This window comes from Callorhinchus milii, unplaced genomic scaffold (assembly GCF_018977255.1).
Source record: "Callorhinchus milii isolate IMCB2004 unplaced genomic scaffold, IMCB_Cmil_1.0 Scaffold3, whole genome shotgun sequence".
Lineage (NCBI taxonomy): Eukaryota > Metazoa > Chordata > Chondrichthyes > Chimaeriformes > Callorhinchidae > Callorhinchus > Callorhinchus milii.
The window spans coordinates 24,137,724-24,163,398 of NW_024704744.1; the positions used below are offsets into that span (position 1 = coordinate 24,137,724).

Here is a 25,675-nt window from a genome sequence, read left to right on the forward strand (position 1 = left end):
TTATTATTATTATAGGAGATGAGGCATTGGATAGACAAGGTTGGGTGTGTACAGAAGAGAGAGAGGAGAGAGAGTGAGTGAGTGAGTGAGAGTGAGTGAGTGAGTGAGAGGAAGGAGCTGCTTGTGCCTGAGAGACTTTACTCGCTTTCTGAGAGGGGAGGAAGAGTTTGATGTGAAGCTGCGTCTGTCAGACGGGTGAGAGGAGAAGGCGCCTGGAGTTGCTGCTGTGGGTCGGGAGAGGCGGTGCTGTGTTGAGTTTGCAAAGAGGAGACGCGGTGTTGAGAGCTGTTGAGAGGAGGTGCTGCAGCAAACCCTGGGCTGGGGTGCCAGGGTGGGGTGGGCTGGGGTGGGGTGGTGTGGGCGAGTGAGTGAGTGAGTGAGTGGGCGAGCGAGTGGGCGATCCATCTGCCTGTCTGCCACATGGCGTTCGGAGCATCCCCTGCCCTGTGTGCAGCAGTCGGTGTGCGCTGTTCGCTGCCCCACGTTGTCGGCCGATGACATTAAAGTTACGATGCCGGAAGATGGAGAAGTCTTGGGGCAGTTCTGAAATCAAATGGAGCGCCATATCCTTACCCCTGGACCTGATTGTGGGCAAATTCCGCTTACCGACCCTGGCCCGTCTGAGCCAAGGTAAGGGGGCGATCGCCCGCACCGGGACCGGGCTCGGGATTGACTGTGCAATCGCAAATGTTTGGTCGGGACGGATCCCGCAGGCGAGAGCCGAGCAAAAGATTCATCGGATTTTTTTCTTTTCATTTAAATATTGAAGCTTCTCCTGCGAAATTGGAAGTCGCTCTGCATTGCATTCCCTCCCTCTCACCCCTCTCACCCCTCTCACCCCTCTCACCCTCTTCCCCCTCTCCCCCTCTTCCCCCTCTCACCCTCTCCCCCTCTTCCCCTCTCCCCCTCTCCCCCCTCTCCACCTCTCCCCCTCTCCCCCTCTCCCCCTCTCACCCCTCTCCCCCTCTCACCCTCTCACCCTCACCCCCTCTCACCCTCTCACCCTCTCCCCCTCTCCCCCTCTCACCCTCTTCCCCCTCTCCAAAAAAAAAAGTTCACTCTCACTGTCTGGGAAAGGTTTTTCGGGCTTCACACACACACACACACACACCGGGAGGCGTTAGCGTTGCGGGATCTTTGCGTTATGTTTCCTCTCTGATATGCATTTGTCATTTTGTCAGGACTCCCCTTTGCGTGAGATGTCCTTCAACGTTTCGGATCTCTCACTGGAGCATTTGCTGGAAGTTTGCGCTTCGCGGGTGTGCGGGGGTGGGGGGGACCGCGAGGTTTCGGTGTGCGCTGCGTGTCAGTGACTGCGGGACAAACGCGCACACAGCGGATTCACCGCTGAGACAACCGGTTTGAGGGCAGCAGCAAATCCACAGCGCAGACAGTCCCAACTCCTTTGCAAACTTCCCTCTCTGCTGACTTGGTGGGGTGGGGGTGTGTGGGGGGGGCTGTGCCCGCGGAAACCTGGGCTCCAAAAAGTGTGGGACCTTTCTTTATTTCTTTCGCTCTTTTTTTTTCGGTGTGTTTTTCATTGACCGCAATATGGGCAACGGGTTCGGTGGAGCGCTTTAACATCCAGAAAAAAATAAAGCCATGAGTGGGAAGACTGAGACTGACCATCTGTGTGATGCACCGTCCTCCCCCCCCCCCACCCCCGTCCCCCCAGTTGCAGCCATCACACAGCATGTTGCAACCTTCTCAATGTGCAAACTTTAAACCTGTTTCATACAGTCAAACGCTCCTTTTCTTTTAGGAAAATAGTTTTGACGACAGGAGCAGTTTGATTAACGCTGACACGTCTACGTGAATGGGTTTTGCACGTTAAGCCTGTAATCTTTTTGAGACATGTTGCTGACAGGGGCAATGCTACATTTACATGGAGAGTTGGTGTTCAGCGTTGCAACGTTCTGGTATCTATTTGCGGAGACAGAGAGTTTGTTAAGGAGTGCAGTTGATCGCTGCAGTGATCAGACTCATTTGCAACCCATTGGTTTCACTGCCTCAAACACCACTGCACAGAAGCGGGGCAGCTTCAGTTTGGGACTGACTGCTCTGAGAGATTTAACCCCTCCACTTGCATTCGTCAAAATGCACAGGCACACTGTAATGCACCCCATGTCACCAAAAAATCAGCTTTCAAAGTATTTTACAGTTTTCTCTGAATAAACTGAAAACCCCTGAAGTCTGCTAAGGTCCCAGTGATGTTCATGCTGTGAGTTTTCAGGTGGTTTCTTTCCCTGGATGTCTTGTAAAGTATCCATGGACTTTCATTATTGTTCAGACCGAGTTTGAGGGATAATAGGTTTTTAATTATGTTTAAAGAAATTCCCCAGAACCCTTGTTACTATTGGTGCTTTGAGCAATTGAGGGACAAAAGAGTGATTCAAATTCTCATCTCACTGAATGTACCAATTATTCAACATTTGCACACAATAGTGGTGCTTTGCATTGGTTTAGTGCAAACATGTTGCTATAGTTTACAAAGAGTTCAGTGAGGAGCATCCCCTGTGAGTGCCTGTAATGCTCTTTCTCAGTGAGAATTGGGAGTCCACTTGTTTGAGTGCTGCTGCACGTTTATTGATTCAGGATCGTCTCACTGGCCCAGTTTCAGGAACCCAATGGCAATGTAATACTCCACCGTTGGCGGTTGATTCGTGCCCACATTCCCATGTGGAGTTTGTTACAAGTGAATGGATAAGTCTGAAAAAAAGAGCATTAATATTCAGTAGCTCGCCCTAAATACACACTGTTTGGAAAGTCTGATCATGAGACAAGGTATTTGCTAGTGTTTGCAGTTGACATTGGTACAAACCTGGTATTACTGTTGCCACTCAGTCACTGTTAATGTCAAGTTATAGTCAGATTTCCCCTCAGAACTGACTGTAATATCTACTTCGCAACTCCCATTTATTGTTTTATTTTTTTAAAAATTACAATTGATTTGAAATGGATCAGGTGTCAATTGTATACAGTTTTAAAAAAGTTCAAGTTTCTTCTCCCAGGGTGGAGATTCTATATATTTTTCTACATGGTGTGAGGCTTGTTTTGCTCTCAAATCCTCACGAAACTAAAACTTGTGGTTCAGCAGGATAAGAGATCACTGAGGTAAGAATGTTTTAGTCTGTTTCTACCCCCAGATAGGATAGGAATAAGAAAATCAGTGCCTCAAGCCAACCAAAGACATTATACATTGCAATAGCTGCCAACATCTCACCAAATAATAGTTTTATTTGATCCAGTCTTGGGTTTCTTAGTTTGGAGTCTCATTCTGCACATGAGTTGACTATTTGTAATATAGATGGCCAATGTATTTGGCACCATTTTAGTTGATCTTTCCCAATGTGAAACAAATGTAGTTTCTAATTATTTGAAATATAATTTGTTACACCACAAAACAAAAACAACACCTCCTCATCTAAAGTTTCTTAGCCTCGTACAACAACAAAGTTATGTTTATAGAGTGCCTTTCACATCGGGAGGACGTCCCAAAGCGCTGAACCGTCAGGTGTCGGGGCCCAAACATGAGGGAGGAGTGGTGTAGGGATGAGGGAAGGCAGAGAGGTGGGAGGGAGACCAAAGGCACGATCGAAGAGAAGGGTCTTGAGACTGACCTTGAAGGAGGCAAGGGAGGAAATGAGGCGAAGGGACCGTGGGATGGAGTTCCAGAGTGTGGGGGCAGAAAGGTTGAAAGGCCACCGATGGTAGGGTGGATCGGTTAAAGGCATGGAGCAGACCAGAGCCTGCCGAACGGAGGGAGTGGGCAGGTTGGTAGGGAGTCAGCAGGTCAGAGAGGTAGGAGGGGGCAAGTCCATGGATCGCCTTGAAAGTGAGGATGAGGATCTTGAACTTGATCCTCTGGGGGATGGGGAGTCTGGAGTCGGGCGAGGGTGAGAGTGATGCGGTCACGGAGCCTGGTGCATGAGAGTACACGAGCTGCAGAGTTTTGGATGATTTGCAGCTTGTGAAGGGAACAGTTGGGAAGGCCGATGAGGAGGGAGTTCCCGTAATCAAGCCTTGAGGTGACGAATGCGTGGGTGAGGGTTTCGGCAGCCTGAGGGGTGAGGCAGTGGCAGAGTCTGGAAATGTTGCGGAGGTAGTGGTAGGTAGTGCCAGTCATGGCGCGGATGTGGGGGAGAAAGGACAGTTCAGGGTCAAACAAGATATCCAGGTTCCTGACTGGCTTAGTGAGGTTGAGTGTGCAGCTGTGGAGGCTGATGCTGCCAGCGCCCGAGGTGTGGTGGCGCTGACGCGAGCCAATCAGGAAGGCTTCGGTCTTTCTGACATTGAGTTGGAGAAAGTTATCCCTCGTCCAGGATTTGATGTCGGACAGGCAGTCGGTCACGGCGCCAGTAGTCGTACATTGGTGCTGGGGATTTTCTTTTCTCATGTGGAGTCATTGCTTTTGATTGCAGCTTTCCCAGATTGCTAATAGAGATCATCAGGTAAGTTTATAGACATTACAAAGTTAGAACTACAGAATAAATTTTGGTTCAATTTGCGGTATTTGTAACATGTTTTGGAAATAAGAAATCTTATAAAAAATCCTGTTAACCCATGGGGACTCACACTGGATGTAGATTGAGTGGGAATTGAGTTTCCAGCAGTTGAGTACATCTGATTATCAGAGGGAGTCACCATTTGTGAAAGCGACTTCATCTCCACAAACGGCTTCTCCTCTAGCCCCGCACCATTTCATGTGACATTCCTCAGGGCTTTGTCCTTGGACCCCTCCTCTTCAATATCTATTTGCTCGTGTATAGGTGTATGTGGATGACACTCAACTGTACCTCTCTGCCTCCACTCTTGACTCCAGGACCACTGCTGTCGTGACAGAATATCTGTTGGACATCAAGTCCTGGATGAGCGCTAACTTTCTTCAGTTGAATGTCAATAAGACCGAGGCTTTCCTGATTGGCTCCCGTCAGCGCCTCCTCACCTCAGGCGCTGATAGCATCACCATTCATGGTTGAGCACACCACCTTGCTAAGCCAATCTGGAAACTTGGCATCTTGTTTGACCCTCAACTATCCTTTCTACCCACATCTGCGCCATGACCCACTCTGCCTTCTCCCACCTCCCTAACATTGCCTGTCTCCATCACTGTCTCACATGGCAGGCTGACGAATTCCTCATACATGCTTTCATTACATTGAGGCTTGACTATGCAAACTGCTTGCTTGTTGGTCTCCCCAACTCCTCCCTCCATAGGCTGCAGATCATCCAGAACTCTGCAGCCTGTGTCCTCTCCCGCTCTAGGCTCTGCAACCCTATCAGCCCCATCCTCACCCAACTTCATTGGCTTCCCATCACACAGAGGATACAGTTCAAGATCCTGGTCCTCACCTTCAAAAACCCCATGGTCTTGCTCCCCATTACATCTGCGACCTCATAAGCCCCTACCATCCTGTTTGCTCCCTCTGCTCAGTGGGCTCCGGCCTGCTTCGCGTCCCCCGCCTCGATCGCCCCACTGTTGGCGGGTGGGCCTTCTGCCACACTGTCCTACCCTCTGGAACTCCATCCCGCAGCCCCTCCGCCTTGCCTCCTTCCTTGCTACCTTAAAGGCACCCCATGCCTTCACCTCCCCTCTCGACTCTCTACTCCCTCCTCGCTCCCTCCCTTCCCTCACCCTGACCATTTCCCCCCTGCTCAGCTGTCCAGCGCCTTGGGACGTCCTCCCGACGTGAAAGGCACGCTATAAATGCAATCTTGTTGTTGTTGTAAAGACCCATCTCAAGACCCTCCTCTTCGACCATGCTTTCATTCTCCCTGTTTCCCCCTGCCCTCCACCCTCCCCGACCTCGACCTCCAGCTTGGGTCCGAGACTCTGTCCAGCGCCTTTGTACGTTCTCCTGACATGAAAGGCGCTATACAAATGTAATTTTTTGTTGTTGTTGTATACCAATTGCAAGGATTATTATGGATCCAGATGACTGCATTATAATGGGGTCACCCTGTATTTCCTTATAGTTATGACATTGGGTATTCTCTGTGGTTTAAGAGTTAAAATTCAATCTCCATGCGACTAATGCTGAGCAGTCTCTCATTTCATTTTAAACAGTTTCTGAATGAATTTTAACTGTCCTAATGTTGCATTGGAAACTCACAAGATGTGGTCAAGAGAAATCCCTTGCAGGTAGGGAGGCAATCTGGAAGGCTATTGTGAATACTGATTGTATCGAGAAGGGTCTAAGTGGACTATTTGTTCATGAAATATTTATTATGTTACATGTTATTGTATTCGTGCTTTGTTGCCATTCAGTGTTCTGAGTTTTACTGTTCCCTTGAATATAGTTTGTGTAGTCAGACTGTAGTGGTTCGTTAATGTATTTTGCAAATTAGTTTGAGATACCAGTAAAAAAAATGAGCATTATCTATCTTAAGATGCAGGATATTTATAAAAGAGTAATCATTTTTAATGTGAATCTAAGATAAGCTCTTAAGATAATGACCCTTTTCCTTTTATTGACTGTAATTTACAGCCTAATTTTATTTGAACCCCCTGCTTTCTATTGCCTAAAACAATCAAAATCAAGTTGCAGTGATGTTCCTGTACAGATGTAGCCAAAAGTGCTGTTTCCCCCTTTCTCCTCCTCCCAGTTTTACATTGATAGTCACCTGACCATTTTACTTTTTTGTGTGCTAGGTAATTTTTATTTGTTGTGTATATTCATATATTTTCACATGTAAGAATGATAAGATATTGTTTAACCTAAACAGAAAATCATGATGTAATATGGACCATGAAGACCTCAGTTGAAGACCTTATTGGATAGGTCTTCTGTTCTTTATCTATGTGTAGGTAAATTAGGAGATTTCCAAGACATCTATACTTGTGGCCAATATTAAGGCCTTGTGTTTTCCTATTGGCTTTAAGTGTTTACAAAAATGCCCTGTGTTTAAACCTCAAAATCATAGTGTGCTAAAAATCTCATTGTAAAATGCACAATTCATGCACTGGATTATAAATGAACAGCAGCTGGCTGTATGAAGATCTGAATGAAGATGTGCAAGTACAGTAAGGACGGCTGTTGGCATCCCACAAGTTTATATTTTTTTATCGCTGAATTGACTTGTGGTTACAAAAACAGACTCCAAAACACTGCAAACCAATTTGTGATGTATTTCAGTACCAGTGTAGGCAGATGAGATATTGCTAAGTGTCGATGACTAAATTCTCTCCTGTGTAATTTGAGACTTTGATAGGAAGATGAAGAGCACCTGTGAACTCTTGGTTAAACCCTTTCATTTAAGTTGGAAATATAAATAGAGCACCTTTACATGATAGATTGACACCTGTAGCACACTCACAATCTGAGATCTTTTCTCTACAGGGATTACTTGCATCTCTTTGCAATGTACACTTTTCTCAGGCACATTAGCTTCATTGTATTGACCAGAGGTATTATATGATAATTCCTGCTGTGGAGAAGTAATGGACTTGCCTTTTGCTTCCTTCAGGTTTGCTTGCTTAGTATAATCCAAAGCTTTATCTTGCCGTGAGACATTTGAGAATCAGAGATGATTGTATGGAAATTATGCCAAAAAAAAATTATGCAAGAAGAGCTTGGCGCTTTCTTGAATAACATAAATGTGTTTATTTATAACATTAATCCTTATATTTATAATCGTTACATTGTTCATTTATGATTTTTATGACATAAAATAACAGCTGGTACTGTAACTTCAGAAGCACTTGATGGAATATTGTCTTGATTAAATAATGTTACTCGGTGGAATCAACAAAGTAAGAGAATCTTTCAAATTCATAATCTACAAGGCAGAATGTTACAACTACTCTTTCTTCCAGCAACATTCGTGGAGTCCTGTAGCTCAGTGGTTAGAGCACTTGCACTGTAAGCAAGAGACCTGGGTTCAATTCCCAGCAGGGCGAATCCTTGGGCAAGTTTCCTTACTCCACGCGCCTGTTAATAATCCCTCAAGAAAAAGAAACAATAATAAATTGGTCACTTTGATCCAATACTATTTGTGGGACGCTGCTGTGTACAACTGCCTGCCGTGTTTCGCCCACAAATATACAGTCAATTCACTTTACAGTAAAATCTGTGAAGCTCTTTGAGGCGTATCGAAGACGTGAAAAGCGCTATATCAAAGGCAAGGATTATTATTAGTATTATCGATTGCTTAAACATTTCTGATCAATTGCTTAAACAGGGATTTTGTGAAGAGCAATTGAGCACTGACCTCAGGGCCAATTAGAAAAACAAAAGGATTAATCACTCATTCTACTCTACACATCTTCAGATGTAGAACAGCAATGGTGAAGCTCTTATAGCAGATCTCCAGCCTGTTAAATTCACATATATTTATTATTCAAATAGTTTCTGTATATAGTCCCACCCAAGTAATTAAACGTTTGGTGGTTTCATTTATAACACAAAACTGCTTGAAGCAAAAGTAAATAATCGTATTTACAGACGTTTGGTTAAAGAGAAAAGCCTTCAGCATTCTGTGAGGCCATTCCTCCACAGTGCTCTTTTTCAATTCCAAAGCTCCCAGGATGAAAGATGGCTTTAAGCTGAATGCAGCGACACAATGAGTCCACTTTGCGTTGCCCAATAGAAGTTTTGTTTTGTAGGGTTGGGTCTGAGGCGCAGTGTATCAGAGCATTGGCCTTCTGTGCCATGAAGTGGTAAAGTCACTGTTTGGAGTGAAACTGAGAACTGCAAAGTGTCAAGGTACACCCTAGTTTATGTTACAATAGCAGTTCTCAGCAGGGTAGCTGTAGAGGTGGTACATTTGAGGGGAGGGGGAATCCAAATTGTGGGAATCACAGAATGATTTGTAACTATCACATCCTGGATCTTACCTAGGATGACCCTATCTGCTGATCAGACGCTGATCTCAGCTTTGACCTCTGTGAAGTTGATGTCCAAGTGCAGCTCCCAAAGGTTGAGCTGAGACACTTCCGACACTTGTTAGTTATAAATCTTGATGCACCGCCTGGAATTTAGACCCAAGAGTAAAATAATTCAAAGTTGAGAAGTTGTGTAACTTTCAGTAAATAATTCAACACAAGTGATTTAGTTTCAGTTTATTATAAATATATTTATTATAAATTATTATACTTTTGTCAGCTCCAGCTTTTTACTAAAATTACTGAGAGAAAAAAAAGTTTTATATTTACAAAATACACCCCACAGAGATCTTAATCTGTCTGTTATGAACAACAACAATTTTACAATTGTAGGGCGGGGACGTGAAGCAAGGCTGGTGCCTGTTGAGCAGAGGCAATGGCTGAGTTTGTATGGTTTGAGAAGGTCGCAGAGGTAGAATGAGGTAAGATAATTGAGGGATTTAAAGGTTAGAACAAGGATCTTGAACTTGATCCACTGAGGGATGGGGAGCCCGTGGAGCTGGTGAGGATGGGGCAATTGGCTCTGGATGCCTATTGCGGGAAATGACACAAGCTGTAGAGTTCTCGATAGTCTGCAGCTTGTGAAGGGAAGAGTTGAGTGATCTGGCCAACAGAGAAATGGGGTAGTTCAGACTGGACATAAAATATCTCCTTACATGTTAAAGGTCTAAGGGTTGTTACTTAAAGTACTTTGATCTGGAGGTAAACTGCAATTTAATGTATTCAGGACATATATTCTTACAATAAATATTGTGTACCTAACAGATGTTTGTGAATCCTGTGGAGACAAATTTTGAACGACTGTCTTGGTAACTGAAGGTCGGTAATTAGATCCCTAGCACATCTTTGTAAAGTATCCATATGGCTTTAAAAAGTATTTCGCAGACACTGTTTAAACTTTGTAACTTCTGTGGTGATGGATTGCTTTTGCAATTTACTGTCTTTGGGAAACACTGTTTCGCACAGTGGTCTGTAGATGGAAAAGCAGAGAAGCTGGAACAATGCTTTCAGGTGTGAGAAGGCAGCAGAGTAAGAGGGAATAGGTCATGACTTGTAAAGGGTAAGCTTAAGAGAGATACCAACATGTATGTATGTGTGTACGTGTGTATGAAAATAATCCTTGCATTTTGATGGTGTCTTATCAAGTCATCTCAAAGCGCTTCACAGAATATACTGTAAAGTGAATTGACTGTTATATTTTATGGGCAAAACCCTGATTTACATGAAGGGTATTTAACTCCTGGAATCAAGAAGGATGATTGAAGCCAGGATGCTGGAGTTATATAAAAAACAGTTTGATGCTCTAACGGGAATACATTTGGGTTTGGACTCTGAAGAATAGAATCAAATAATAAGAATAATAATCCTTGCATTTGATATAGCGCTTTTCACGTCAGGAGGATAATAATAATAATCCTTGCATTTGATATAGCGCTTTTCATGTCGGGAGGACGTCCCAAAGCGCTTCACAGAACACACTGTAAAGTGAATTGACTGTACATTTGTGGGCAAACGCGGCAGCCAATTGCGCACAGCAGTGTCCCACAAACAGTCATGGATTGAAAATGACCAATTTATTATTGTTTTGTTTTTTTGGAGGGATTATTGTTAGGCGTGTGGAGTAAGGAAACTTGCCCAAGGTTTCGCCCTCTGCCTGGAATTGAACTCAGGTCTCTCGCTTGCAAAGCGAGTGCTCTAACCACTGAGCTACAGGACTCCACAAATGGGCTAAAGGGCCCTTCTTCACTGACTTTCTCTTCCCTTGGTGATCTTATGTTCTTTACATTGGAGCTGCTGTCAGTGATAATCGTAAAACTCTCCAAAGCCTTGCTCCTCCCTACCTCTGTGACCTGCTAACTCCATACCAACTGTCCACTCCCTCCACTCAGCGGGCTCTGGCCTGCTCTATGTCCCCAGCCCTGCCTGCCCCACCATCCGCGATCAGGCCTTCAGCCTTTCTGTCCCCACCCTTTGGAACTCCATACCACAGGTCCCATTTGCCTTTGCTCCCTCCCTTGCTCCTTCAAGGCACATCTCAAGGCCTTCCTTTTCAACCGATCCTTCCATCATCGTCTTACCCCCACCCTCCTTGCGCTCCACACCTCCTGATCCAAACTCCCATTTCGGATGCACACCCTTGACTCTCCAGCACCTTGGGATGTCCTCCCGATATGAGTGGCGCTATGCAAATATAATTTATTGTTGTCATTGTATTTCTGGTGCATGTTTGAGCTGGACCAATATGCATGCTTTTTCTATTGTTACCTGGATGCAGAAACTTCTAAACTAGATGTTCCAATTTGCAAACTCCAGTATTTGATTTGTGAGACTTTCATGTGTCTGAGAGACAAGAGGCTTTTTAATGCATTTTCTTATAAGTTCTTTCTGAATTTTGCATAATGTGAATGAAAACAGGAAATATTTGCCTTGGACCCCTTTACTGCTGAAAGCATGATCCCACATAATTTACTTTTTGCCCTCTTATGGTGGAGAGAAATTCCACCCAGATCTAGATTTATTTTATTTATATTGTATTTCAGTCCTTTCAGAATTTGGCAAACCCTTATACACAGTCTTACTCTTGAAGACAGCTTTCTGTACATTTTCTTTTAAGACTTATAGAAAACCGACTTCAAAGATATACTGAATTGAACAATAAGCCAAATTCTGGATATTCTGAAATTTTAAATAAATAGACTAAATTTAAATCAAGGTAGAAATCCTCCTCATAAATCTCTTTATGTCAGTCACCATTTCCCAAATGAGCACTGTTAGTGATTATGTTTTGGACAGCTGGGTGTCTGACTTATGCAGTGCGGAAACCCATCACTGTTCTTAAGAATATCCAAACCAAATTTAGAGTTTCATGTATCCCACCCATACATGGAATGTGCACTCTCTCCCTGGAGCCTCTGTTAATGATGTATCACCTACTGCTGGATGATGAGCAAGAGCTGACCTGGGTGAATAGTATTAGTGTTTCCAGAGGGAATTGGATACAGTTGATGGAAAGGGAATTGTGGAATATGTCTAATAAGGAGAGAAGTTATTTTAAAATGGGGCTGACCAGATGGTTGTCTTTTTCTGTCCTATAATATCCTATGTTTTTATTTTGCTATTTTCACATTAGTAACTGAAGCAAAGTTACCTTATGATTGAAGCCAGGATGCTGGAGTTATATAAAAAACAGTTTGATGCTCTAACGGGAATACAATTGGGTTTGGACTCTGAAGAATAGAATCAAATAATAATAATAATCCTTGCATTTGACATAGCGCTTTTCACGTCGAGAGGATGTCCCAAAGCGCTTCACAGAACACACTGTAAAGTGAATTGACTGTATGTTTGTGGGCGAACGCGGCAGCCAATTGCGCACAGCAATGTCCCACAAACAGTCGTAGATTGAAAATGACCAATTTATTATTGTTTTTGGTTTTGGAGGGATTATTATTAGACGTGTGGAGTAAGGAAACTTGCCCAAGGTTTCGCCCTGCCTGGAATTGAACTCAGGTCTCTCGCTTGCAAACCGAGTGTAATGAGACTCAATTTACCTTTGTCTTCTCAGTTGGTAAATGAGTTGAAGCATTCAGATAATAGTAATATGAACCTCGCCAGTCTCTCCAGCTCCACTATTAATTAGGTCCAAATGATTCAAAACTCTATTGCCTGTGTCTTGATTCTTACCAGTGTCGGCACTCCATAACCCCAGTTCTTGCTAGACTCCATTGGTTTCTGGTTGCACAATGGATTGATTTCAAAATCCTTAATCTCAGTTTCAAATCTTTTCATGCTCTGGCACCTCCCTACCTCTCCGATCTGCTCACACTCAACTCCACTACCCTCTGCCTGGCTCGGGTCTTCTGCATGTACTTCGTCTCCTCCACTCCACATTTGGCAACTGTGCTTTCAGCCACTTTGCTTCAAATCTCTGGAATTCCTTGCCTCAATCACTCCGTCTTGCCTCCTCTTTGCCAGTTTTCAAATCACACCTGAAGACTTTCCTCTTTGATCATGCCTTCAGTCACCTCCCATCCCTTTCTGGCATGGCTTCAAGCCATGCTGTTAAGTGCTCTGAGATGCTACCTACGTGAAGGGTGCTATATAAATGCAAGTTGTGATAGTTCTTACATTTGATAAAACATCTTTCACATCAGAGTGTTTCACAGGATATACTGTAATGTGTAGTGACTGTGTATTTTTAGGTGAACGGACAGCCCATTAGCACATATCAATGACTCACAAACAACTATGAAGTGAATGACTAATTTTATTTGGGGGGATTGTTAGCCAGGACATCAGGAGAAACTCTCTACTCGTTTTGAATAGAGGCATGGTATCTTTTAAGGTCCAACTTAAGTCGGGACCTCGGTTTATCCGAAAGACGACACCTCCAACAATGCAGAAGATGCCAAGCACTGCACTGGAAATGTCTGTCTAGATTAATGGTGGGCAATCTAATGGCATAAATCAAGAAATATTCAATGAATAAAATGTATTTTGTTGGCCGATCATAAAGGTTGGCCACCACTTGTCTAGATTATGAACTCAAAGTCCTGACATGGGGCTTGAACCCACAACTATCTGGCTCAGAGGCAAGAGACCGACCAATTGAGCCAGGCTGACACATGATGCAATCTTCCTTGAGTGATGGATTCTACCTCATCTAAATCTGTCGACTTCCTTCCCTGGAGTTGAAGAGATTGGGAAAACTCGCATTACTATCATTACTCCAGTATTACCATCCACTTCACACATATGAAATGCACTTTAGAACCATGACATAACAACAACTTGCATTTATATAGCGCCCTTCATGCCAAATGACATCTATATGAAGTACTGCAAAACAACAGCTGGTTTCCATGCCTGGTTAATCATGATCGGTGAAAGGGGAGGTTTAAACAACTGGTTGTCTGATACTGGGGGGTTCATACAGTGTTCTCTATTTAGAAAGGAGTTTCCTTTTTATGAGTGCGAAAGGTTAACCATGAAATGGAACCCCTCAACGTTGTGTATCTGGAAAATTGGAATCATTGACTGATTGTGTTGGTCACTGCTTCTCAAATTCACATTCTGCCTCCTTATTTATCCTTCCATTTGAAACAGAATAGAGATCCATATAGCCTGCTACTCATATCCTGGCTGCCAATGAGAGGGCCTTGGATAGAGGCAGCATTGAAACTAACAGATTTATTATGTAGAAACATATGTGTGGCATGCTTACTTTTAGCTCATATTTCTCAGAATTGATTTTGCCGAGTGTTTGGTGTATTGACATGAGGACAATTAAGGTCAAACATGTTTTAGCACAATGTTATTAAAAATAACTGATGGTAGATGTACTTGGCTAGAAATTGTCCTCTGCCAGCACTTCTGTTTGTGATTAGTAGTTTTACAGCACATCAGAGTTCTTGAAGATGTCAAATGTATTCTCTAGGCATGAGCATCAAACATTGACAACAACAAAATTACATTTGTATAGTGCCTTTCATGTCAGGAGGGCATCCAAAGGTGCTGGACAGTCAGTGTTTTGAATCATGAGCTGGGGGTTGGGATTGGGGAGGGTGGAGGGGAAGGAGGGTGATTGAAAGCACGGTCCAAGAGGAGAGTCTTGAGATGGGTCTTAAAGGAAGCAAGGGAAGCGGCGAGGCGAAGGGACTGCGGGCTGGAGTTACAGAGGGTGGGGGTCAAACAAGACTCCAAATTTCCGGATGGCTCAGTAAGGTGGAATGTGCAACCATGATGCTGTCAGTGCCTGAGGTGTGGAGGTGCTGACGGGAGTCAATCAGGAGAGCCTCAGTCTTGTTGACGTTCAACTGAAGAAAGTTAGCTCTCATCCAGGACTTGATGTCTGACAGACATTCTATCAGGACAGCAGTGGGTTGATTAATAATAATAATAATAATACATTTGCAATAGCAACTTGCATGTCAGGAGGATGACTCAAAGCATTTTGTAGGATATTCTGTAAAGTGTAGTGTCTGTGTATTTTGTAGGTGAATGCCTAACACATCTACACATCATAGCCAAAGTTCTGTCAGCTATCCATTGAAAACAGGGAGTCATTCCTTTATAGATCAGTTTCCGGAACAATTAAAGTAAGGAAACTGGTTGAGAATATCACCCAGGATGTTATCAATATTCAACAAGAGTAGAGAGGTCATAAGTAGTCGGCATGCATTTAAAAACAACAGTTCATGCCTCATTAATCTGCCACAAATCTTTCACAAAGTAACTGAACTGGTGGATCAGAATTACCCAGTGTATGTAACTCGCTGTGGATTTTTGAAAGGAGTTAATAAAATTCCATGTGTGACTTTTAAAGGAAGCTTACGGATCATGGAGTTAATGTCATTTTAAGTGGAATGAAAACTGATCTACCATTAGGACATAGAAAGTGATGAACTGATGATAAATGGATGAAAGTTCCGACTGAGATTATACTGAACATGTTTCAACGACAACTTGCATCCTTTAACCAGGATAAGGTCTCGGAGCTCTGACATCTGTAACTCTCGTAATTATAGGTACTTTTAAAAAAATTCCTGATGGTACCTGCTGATTGATTAAATTGCAAATAGAAAGAAGATGTTCAGCGTTCAAAGAGATTTTTCCCTAAACATTTGATCGATGCCTGACCTGAGAGTATCTGACCTGAGAGTTCTTGATGCTGAATGAGCAGAGGGAGTGACGTGTTAGAAAAGCATTGGGTAGGAATGACAACTCTCCCCTTGGTGAGTTATTTGTTTCAAAAGTACAAAAGGATATTTTCTTGGTCAGAAGATAATGCAAAACAGCCACTTGCATTTACTTAGTGCCCTTCAAACAGGATAGGGTCTCTGAGCTTGAATGGGGAAAATCGTAACGTGAAAGGTTTGAGATCTGGAAAAAGTATATTGGGGTGTAAAGTGCATTTTGTGCAGAAGCTCCATGTTTGTCAGACTAATTCACAAGACCTCTAATCCCACCAGTTATCACATCAGAATCAAGGTCTTAACAGCTGGTGTGATGCATATGGGGTGCTCTGTATGGCTTGTAGTGCTTTTTCTAGCACTCCTGCATTTCGCTGTGCTAATCCCTTTCGAGAGCTTTTCAATCATACCTACTATTTGGAATGCTTTTGACTTTCTAAACCTTCAATTGTTTGTCTCATATGAACAACAGTTCCTGGAAGATGCATTTCCCACAGGAATTCTATGATTTGCCTGTTTGTATGTTTGACATTTCTCAGATCATCAGTTGTCATACAGTCACACATTTTGACTCTCCAGTGGTAAAATATAATTTGGAGATTGATTGGAACATCACTTTAATTGTACCTAGAACACAATAATATTATTATCTATTTTGTACTGAGCCGCAGGAATGTTCCTGGAGGAATACATTTGTTCAATCATTTTCCTGAAGGACCCTTGTAGTACAGCACATAACAAACATAACAAACACTGACTAGCTGTTTTTACGTTGAACATGATGAATAAATTACAGAGTGAAAATATCCTATGGTTTGAAGGTCATAACAATGTGTAATAAAAGTGCAATGCATTTCGCCCACAAAAATATACGGTAAATTCACTTTACAGTATATTCTGTGAAGCGCTTTGAGACATTTTGAAGACGTGATAAGGTGCTGTATCAAAGGCAAGGATTATTATTATTATGTGTATTAAGGATGAGCTGCCAAAGGAAGGTAGCCAGATCCTAATAGTTAGGTTTTCATGTTCCCTTATGACTTTTTTTTTGCCCTAATACAATTGTTTATGAGTTTGTTTTGTTTGGAATGAAATAATAGCTGCTGGTGGCATAACCCATCATTGCTGCTCTCTACAAATTGTATGTAGGGTGGGCGAGGGTGATGACAGGCTTATAGGCCTTGTGCACAAGGCCAGATGTTTGTCCACTGTCAGCTCTCACAATTGGCATCACTCTGCAATCACTAGCTGGGAGCTGCTTTAGAAACAGTAGTGAAACTGTTTTATCCCAATTGGCCCCACATGAGATGGAGGATTGGTGCTCCCTGCTTTGTGTCTGAGCACTGCACCATTAATTTCAAGGCTATTGTGAAGCACAACTGAATGGCATTGAGGTGGCTTAAAATTGTTGTACAGCTTCCTGGTGGCCACATTGGGCAGTGAGAGGTTTATTGCTGAGTGGCACCCAGTGTCATTTTCTCCCAAGTTTTCCTGTACTTTTAGAAATCCTTTGGGACACTAATCCATTTTACAATTGTCTCTAGCTGCACTCTGCTTAGTGCAATCCTCACCTTTAAAACCCTCCACAACCATGTTACTCCCTCCCTCGGTGACCTCTTAATACCAAACCAACCTTATCACTCCCTCTGTTCGATGGGCACTGGCCTGCTTCATGTCTCCCATCCTTCTGACATGAAAGGTGTTATATAAATGTAATTTGTTGTTATTGCACCTTATCTCTCTCAGTTCATTTTCATTCCACTGCCTCCCCATCCCCCAGAGGATCGAGTTCAAAATCCTCATTGACACTTTTAAATCCCTCCACGGTCTATATGGTTTAGATCAGAAACCATATGACTGGGGGAGGGTGGGAGGGGTGCATTTAATCACTAGGCTATTGGGAGAGGTTTGAGATCATCAATTTAATGCCAGGCTTGTGACGAATTAACATTGCTGGTCCACACACAAGATGAACTGGATTTAAGCTGTTTTACATAGTGAAATTCATTGTACATTGTGTCGTAGGCTTAGTGTAATGTAATCGTTAAATTTACAAATGGCACCAAGCTAGAGGGAACGGTTGAATCAGAATAAACAGTGATATGAATCAGCACGGATTTTGAACAGAGGATAAACCCGCCTCTTAGCTGAGAGAGCGTAATTTACATAATAAAATAAAGCAACACCCCATGACCAAAATACAATCAAAATAAAAAAAACAAGTAAATAAAAAGGGTCAGTTTCCTCTTGGTGGCCAATCTGCTTTGTAGCTTCCTTTTTTTTGTATCAATGGAAGCATCGCTGGCTTGGGTTTCCTTGGAAATAAACTTGCGACATTCTGTGTTTTGGCTGAAAGGAATGAATCAGTGCAGGGGGCTTCTTGTTCTGGAAGATCCACGACTGGCAGGGAAATTGCACAACAGGGATGCACTGAGCAGCTCAGCTGCCAGGGAATTGGCGTACAGTGAATACACAGTCCCATTTGACAACCTCAGTAAAGCATACCCAGGATGCACTGATCCGCTCACTGATGGGGGAATTGCATACCCACTTGAGTGTTTCCTGTTTTAATATTGTACTGCCATTCTTAACATTCTGAGTGTCCCCACTCCCCAGATTTCACAACAACAATACAAATTTGCATTGATAAAATGCCTTTCACGTCAGGAAGACAGCCCAAGGTGCTTACAAAGTACCGTACAGCTGTATATTAGTTAATGCCAGAGCATTGATTTGAGAGTTTGGTAAAGCTGCTATTTCTCAGAGCTGATATAATGTTGATGAACATCAATAAGCACTGTTGTTATGGTTTGCTGATTAGGGCAGAATTGTATTGTTTGTCAGAAGTTTCTGAAATTGACTATGGACTGAAGTGAAAGGGAAGAAATCCTATTAGTTGACCTAGATTTCAAAACATCGTCGAGTTAAATGTACACAAAAAGCCCCTTTCTACTTCTGCAGACTATATGAAATGCAACTATGTCCTATGTGAAATGCATCAGTTCCATGCAATTGTTTACTGAATTGTCTCTGAGTGACAGAAATTTTGAATAATGATTTCTGTCTGACGTGAAATCATTTTGGCTCACAGACGAATAAAAAATAGAATCTGCTTAGCCAGGATGAGAGTACAAGTGTTACAGTTGGCATCAGTATTCCTTGGCCAGAGAGGGGAAATATTAGTCAGGGAACCCAGCTAGGAAAAATTTGCATGTATGGATATTGGATGAAGGCAGATATGATCTTAACAATCATCACCATCCTTGATTTAATATAGTATCTTTAATATCAAATGTCTCAAAGGGCTTCACAAAATTTCTATAAAGTTAAATGACTGTGTATTTGTAGACTTTTCATGGAACCTTCTTATACACAAATTAGTTGCTGTGTTTATTTATAAATATATGATCACTACGCTTATCAAAAATTACCAATAAAGCCCTCTGAGATGTTTCAGCATGATGGGCTTTATATCAAATGCAAGAATTATTATTAGATTTTTTAAAATATTTTTATTTTTTATGAGATTTTTAAAATATATTTCTCCTGAATGTTTAGGACATTGGAGTAAAATTTGCATTATTCCTTAAATAACACCAGTGCTAATTTAAGGAATACATAAAGAATACCACAATTATTATCCCTTTTTTATTGCAGTGTAGGAAATCATAGATCTGTCTTGCCATATCCTGGCAATACGTGCCACAATGTATTAAAGCACCTCTGTGCTCAACACTGCACATGCCAATACCATTCATTTCACTGTTTAAAAAAAACGTAATTATACTTGCTAAATGCAGTTTTGCTCACAAGATTCACACTGAGAATACTTACAAAGTAATGGTAGTTTTGAAAGGCCCAAAAGAGTAAGGGATCCAAAAATTTTATTGGCATTGAAAAAACACTTGAACTGGGAAATAACAATCAAATAATGAAACATGTGCCTCAGGACATAGTGTGTTTCATGCAGGGGTAATGTACGCACCTTATGTAGACATTTTAACTCCTGAGAATTGGGTTCTGACTCGAGATCACTCAGACTTAATATGACCTATATGGAGTTTCCTGCATAAGATATACTTTCGGCCCCAAAAGGCTCGTTCTTGGAATCAGTCATTTACATCATGTCTTTTCAATTCATAGAATCATAGAATTTTACAGCACAGAAGGAGGCCATTTGGCCCATCGTGTCTGTGCCAGCTCTTAAGAGCTATCCAATTCAATCCCACTCCCTCGCTCTTTGCCCATAACCCTACAATTGAATTGGCTTCCACCACCCTTTCAGGCAATGTATTCCAGATCTAAACAACTCGCTGTGTGAAAAAATTTCTCCTCATCTCCCCTCTGTTTCTTTTAACAACTATTTTAAATCGGTGACCTTGGGTTACCAACCCACCCACGAGTGGAAATAGTTTCTCCTCGTTCACCCTTATCGAATCCTCTCATAATTTTGAAAACTTCTATTCAGTCTCTTCTTAACCTTCTCTGCCCAAGGAGAATAATCCTGGCTTCTCTAGCCTCTTCTAATAACTGAAGACCCTCATTCCTGGTACCATCCTGGTAAATTTGCTTTACACCCTCTCCAATGCCTTGACATCCTTCTTAAAGTGTGGGGCCCAGAACTGAACACAGTACTCTAGTACTGAGGCCTAACCAGTGTTTTATAAAGGTTCATCATAACTTCCTGACTTTTGTATTCTGTGCCCCTGTTTATAAAGCCTAGTGTCCTGTATGCTTTTTAAACAGCTTTATCTACCTGTCCTGCCACCTTCAAAGATGTACTTATATGAACCCCAGGTCTCTCTGTCCTTCACCCCCTTTAAGATTGTACCATCAGCTTATATTGCCTCTCCTCATTCTTCCTCCCAAAATGCATGACTTCGGATTTCTCCACATTAAACTTCATCTGCCACGTGTCTTCCCATTTTCCAGTCTGTCTATATCCCTTGCAGTCTGTCTATGTCCCTTATGTCTCCTCACTGTTTACTACGTTTCCTAGCTTAGTATCATCTGCAAACTTGGAAATTGTACTCCCTATACCCAAGTCCAGGTCATTTATATAAATCAAAAATAGCAGTGGTCCCAATACTGACCCCTGGGCGATACTACTGCACACTTTCCTTCAGTCAGAAAAACAACCATTCACCACCACTTTCTGCTTTCTGTCTCCCAGCCAGTTCTGTATCTGCTGCCACTGTCCCTGTAATACTGTAGGATACTATTTTGCTTAGAAGTCTCTCATGTGGCACTTTATCAAACACCTTTAGAAAATCCATATAAACTACATCAACTACACTACCTTATTCCACCTTCATCAAAAACTCTATCAGGTTTGTTAGACATGATTTGCTTTAACAAATCCGTGTTGGCTGTCCTCTATCAACCAATATTTTTCTAAGTGAAAATTTATTTTGTCCCAGATTATAGTTTCTAAAAGTTTCCCCACTACTGATATTAGGCTGACTGGCCTGTAGTTCCCTGGTTTATCCTTCTGCTCCTTTTTGTGCAGGGGAGTAACATTTGGAACCCTCCAGTCGTCTGGCACCATTCAAACACTTTTTCAGCCCCAACTGACCTCTTAGCAAATACTTTCAATTCCCCCACCTGATCTGTCCCACCTTTAGTGTCCCACCTCAGCCATTGTGCCCTGGTCTCTTGAATTCCATCCCAGAGTCCCTGTTCTTTACCCCTCTCTCCTTTACTTGATACCTATCCTTTCAACTGCTCTTTTAGCCAACTTCTACCCCCCACCCCGGCTCAAGTCAGCTGTGCAAAGTGCTTTGACACCTCCCAACATGAAAGACTAATGTAAATAGTTGCTTTTGTTTTTAATATCCATAATCCGTCTGCTATAGATATTACTTGTTTAATTGAATTTCTCTTCTCTTCCTTTCTCACACCATGCACACACGTGCTTGTTTTACTTCATTTGTTCCATCCCAGAATTGATGTTCTATATCATTAGTTACATTTTCACAGCATCGGCAGATAGAACCTTAATTTAAATAAAAAGCTGGTATTCAGCTTGCCCCGATTTACCTGAATTTACTGCAAACGTATTTAGTTAATTTGGATGATTTCCCGAATAGCTATTTATTAGCTTAATGGCATAATTATGGGTGATGGGTTAGAGAACTAATGACTGGAGAGTGGTAGTGCAGGAGGAAGTGCCGTCACTGAAGTTCTGACCCCTTTCATGTTTAACAGAGTAATCATTAGTTAAATGGCTTCTCCATGGAACACAGGGTCAGACATTGTTATTGACCTGTTAAAGACTTCCTCAGAGAGTATGTCTGCTGGCCTTGACTGTTTCCTGTAGGCAGTGTATATAAAGGCTTATTGGTAGTTCTTTTTTCATTTAAAGTCTCATTAGGGTCTATGGTTCGCTTTAGTAGCATCACTGCGTTGTAGCCAGTGGTAAAAGCTCCTGTGACTTAAAGAGGGAAACCCTCCGGTACAGCCTACATAAGACAAGAGCACTCGATAAGGCTCTGATAAGAACAGTACATTCTAGGGAAATCTGGACAGAATTCATTGTGGACTGAATGGAATGATAGCTGCACAGCACAGGGTGACCTTTGATAACAATTGTTTGTTTTGACGATTCAGAGTATTGCTGTGTGTTTTGTCAACAAAACACACATTCACTGCACTTTATATTAAATCCTATGCAGTGCCTTGGGACATCCTCCTAATGTGAAAGGTGTAACATCAAATGCAAGGCTTATTGTTGTTACTAACAGCAGGGTAACAGGATAAAGGATTGAGGAATGCTCTCATGTTAATTATGGCTCAGTCTATCAAGAAGCTCACGAGAATGCCCTTGAGAGTCAGGGATGAATCTTTTAGGTATATCGTTTATTCCCTGAATTGGCCTTTTTTGGGTCTCTTTTCCAATGCAGGAAGTTAAAATGGCCGATGTCCGCTCATCGGCTCAGTGCTGACTTCCTCCTTTACTATGTGGAACAAATAGGAAGTGATATCAGCAGTGACCTGATGACTCAGAAGGCGGTCATTTTAGCGCGAAAGCCAACTGATGTGCAGGAAGTGAGCGGCCTGGCTGCGTGGCTCTCAATCACAAGCACAGGGATTGAGGTCCACACTGTAACCACATTAAACTGAATTTGCACTATAAAACAGCATGTTATAATGGAATATCAAATCAAAAGATAGCTTGTTCATTGTAATTACTGCAAAGCACTTTGAGATGAAACTTGATGAAATGCTTTATATAACTTCAACTTTTTTCTTCTAATAAGTCTGCTGTTGCCTGTTTGGGACTTCCAGTAGTTTGAAATGCAGTGGGTGGAGGGTATAGGGCAGTCCAAGACTAAAAAAGAGCCCTGTAGTTGCTGCTTGTGGCAGTCTCCTGGATTAGACTGATTGCTGCATGGCACAGGGTGAACATTGATTTTGGCTGTTTGTTTCTGTACATAACAGCATTGCCAAATGATAAGGTGTAACACTCATTCATGAGCAGATCTAAATGAAGCATAGTAAATCATACCTTCTCATCATTCTGAATGCACAATAGCCATCATCATGATATGCTTTGATAAGTTGGACTAAATTCTATAAAGAAATCAAAAGACAGCTTGTTCATCTCTGACTTATTGGATATGGAATCATGATTATTAATTAATCAGTTGTTTGACCAGATAAATAGGTTCAGCGTCTCGACAAGACATTGCTTTCAGTGTACATGTACTGCATGCTGTACACAAATATGTGTAGGTAGTCATGATTAGGAAGGCCTGACGTTCTGATATATTGTGGATCCATAGTGTACTTATTTGTAGTTTGGTGTCTTTAGTGAATACACTCATCCCTCTATTCTGTACTGTTTCCCTCCCTTACATAAATCTCCTATGACCCGGCATATACTGCTACACAGAAGATGCTCCCAGGTTCCTACCAATGGAGCTCTTGAGCGAGCTACTGGAGGTGTGAGAGAGTCTAATGTTGACTTGGCCTCTGATTTCCCCTTGGCAGCCACTCGATATCCCTCCACTGAAGCTCAATACTTCAACAAAGTGGGAAACCCAAAGTGTAAACCCATTCTTAATATTTTAGGGAATTGCACATTATACTTCCAACACCCTAGGTCTCTGTATTTGACAATGTTCAATCAGAATAACGCATTCACAAACTGCATTTCATTTAGCTTTCAAAGGGGAACTAGATAGATATCTAAAAAGAAGTAATCTACAGAGCTATGGGGAAAGGCATATAAATGGACTGAACGGATTGTTCTTTAAAAGAGCCAGCATAGACATGGTGGTCCTTCTGTGCTGTAATGTTTTATGGCTGTAACATTGTTTTCCTGATATTATTTGGCCAGTCGGGTGTCTGACATGGAGGATCCAACTGAACAGGGAGTTTGATACATCCCATCTACACATGAAAATTCCCAACATTACATGGAAATTTCCGAGATTACATGGAATTCCTGAGATTATATTCCTGAAAAGATAATGGAAATTCCTGAGGTTGGTTCTCTCATGGAAGATAGATTCTAGAATGGTTTTCTTGGGGATATATTGTCCAATATACTGGGCTTTACTTGTTAAAACTAGTGCCATCGAAATCTTTACCCTCCTCTGAGTCATGTAGGCCCTGGATTTGAAACCACCCCAAAAAGACAGTGCACTAACAAACAACAACAAGTTGCATTCGCATTGGGAGGATGTTCTAAGGTACAGGATAGTCAATGGTCTGCACCCAAATTGGGATTAGATTGGGGAGGGGTGGGGCCTTGAATGAGGTTAGGGAAAGTGCGAGGGAAAGAACTGTGGAGTTGCAAGAATGAGGAAAAAATGGTGAAGGCCTGATAGACAATGGTGGGGCAGGGGATATGAAGCAGGCCGATTCCTGCCGAGCAGAGGTAGTGGGTGGGTTGCTAAGGTTTCAGAAGGTCACAGAGGTAGGGTGGGAAAAGACCAGGGAGGGCTTTGAATGTGAGGATGAGAATCTTGAACTCAATCGATTTGATTACTCAAACGCACTCCTGGCCGATCTCCCTAAGCTCCACCATTCAAAAGATCCAGTTCATTCAGAACTCTTCCGCCCACATACCGATCTGGACCAAACTCCGTACCCACATCTCGCCAGTTCTGGCCAGGCTACACTGCCTGCCTATCACTAAATGGATCGACTTCAAGATCTTCACACTCGTCTTCAAATCCATTCACGTCATGGCACTCCCTACCTCTGTGACCTCCTCACCTCCCAATCCACCACCCGACGCCTCTGCTTTACTAGTACCGGCCTCCTGCTCGTCCCCCACATTCTCCGCCCCACCATCAGAGGTCGCGCTTTCAGCCACTATGCCCCAAAACCTTCCTCTTCGACCGTGCTTACGGTCACCCTTCACCCCAGCGGTTCGGAGTCAGGCTCCGCCACTATTAAGTGCTCTGAGATGCTACCCTGCATGGAGGCCGCTATATAAGTGCAAGTTGTTGGTGTTGATCCTCTGGGAGATAGGAAGTCAGTGAAGCCAGGCGAGGATGGGGTGATAGGTTTGCGGAGCTTGAACACATAGAGCATCACTTTGCTCTGATGGCTCTGCTGCTTCTGCTAAACCTGTGGAATTTTTTTTAAAAAACAAAATCTTTGACCATATTTTTCTCAACCCACTTAAGCTGTCTAAATTTTGTTTATTGTTACATTTTAACATTAAGCTACTTGTACTTTAAAACAACCTCCCCCACCCCCACCAATAATATGTACCACTCCCAATGAATTGCCATATTCTATTGAAATGGCTAAGCATTGGCACTGGCTGACAGTTGTGGCTTAATCAAATGCATGCCAAGGTATTAGTTCCAAGACAGGAATACTTCAGTGGATGCCAGCCAAAGGGAAGATTAAATTCTAATGCAAAAAGATTCTCAACTTCTCACCAGAGATAAAATCTGAGAACACCTGTAAACTGCATGATTTTTAGTTTGTGTTTGACACATGCAGAAGCATGTGTCAAACACAAAGCAAACAGAAGCGCTTGGAGTGGAATGTGCACTGTCTTCCTACATGCAGAATATCATTATCAAACTGATGCTCAGTTCTGCTCATAGAAACCACTTTCGTTTTATAATAATAA

The 25,675-nt window shown here is 42.5% G+C and overlaps 1 protein-coding gene and 1 non-coding gene across 2 annotated transcripts in view; both read left to right on the plus strand.

The window, feature by feature from the left end:
• The first annotated feature begins 362 nt into the window (after window positions 1-362).
• Window positions 363-25,675, plus strand: part of gareml (GRB2 associated, regulator of MAPK1-like) — a 101,362-nt gene continuing 76,049 nt past the window's right edge. Inside the window, exon 1 of the mRNA XM_007900461.2 lies at window positions 363-630. Coding sequence (XP_007898652.2) covers window positions 495-630 — 136 coding nt within the window. The 5' untranslated portion in view covers window positions 363-494. The remainder of the gene's footprint in view (window positions 631-25,675) is intronic.
• trnat-ugu lies at window positions 7,829-7,900 on the plus strand. The gene has a single exon. It is a non-coding gene; the product is annotated as a tRNA-Thr (tRNA).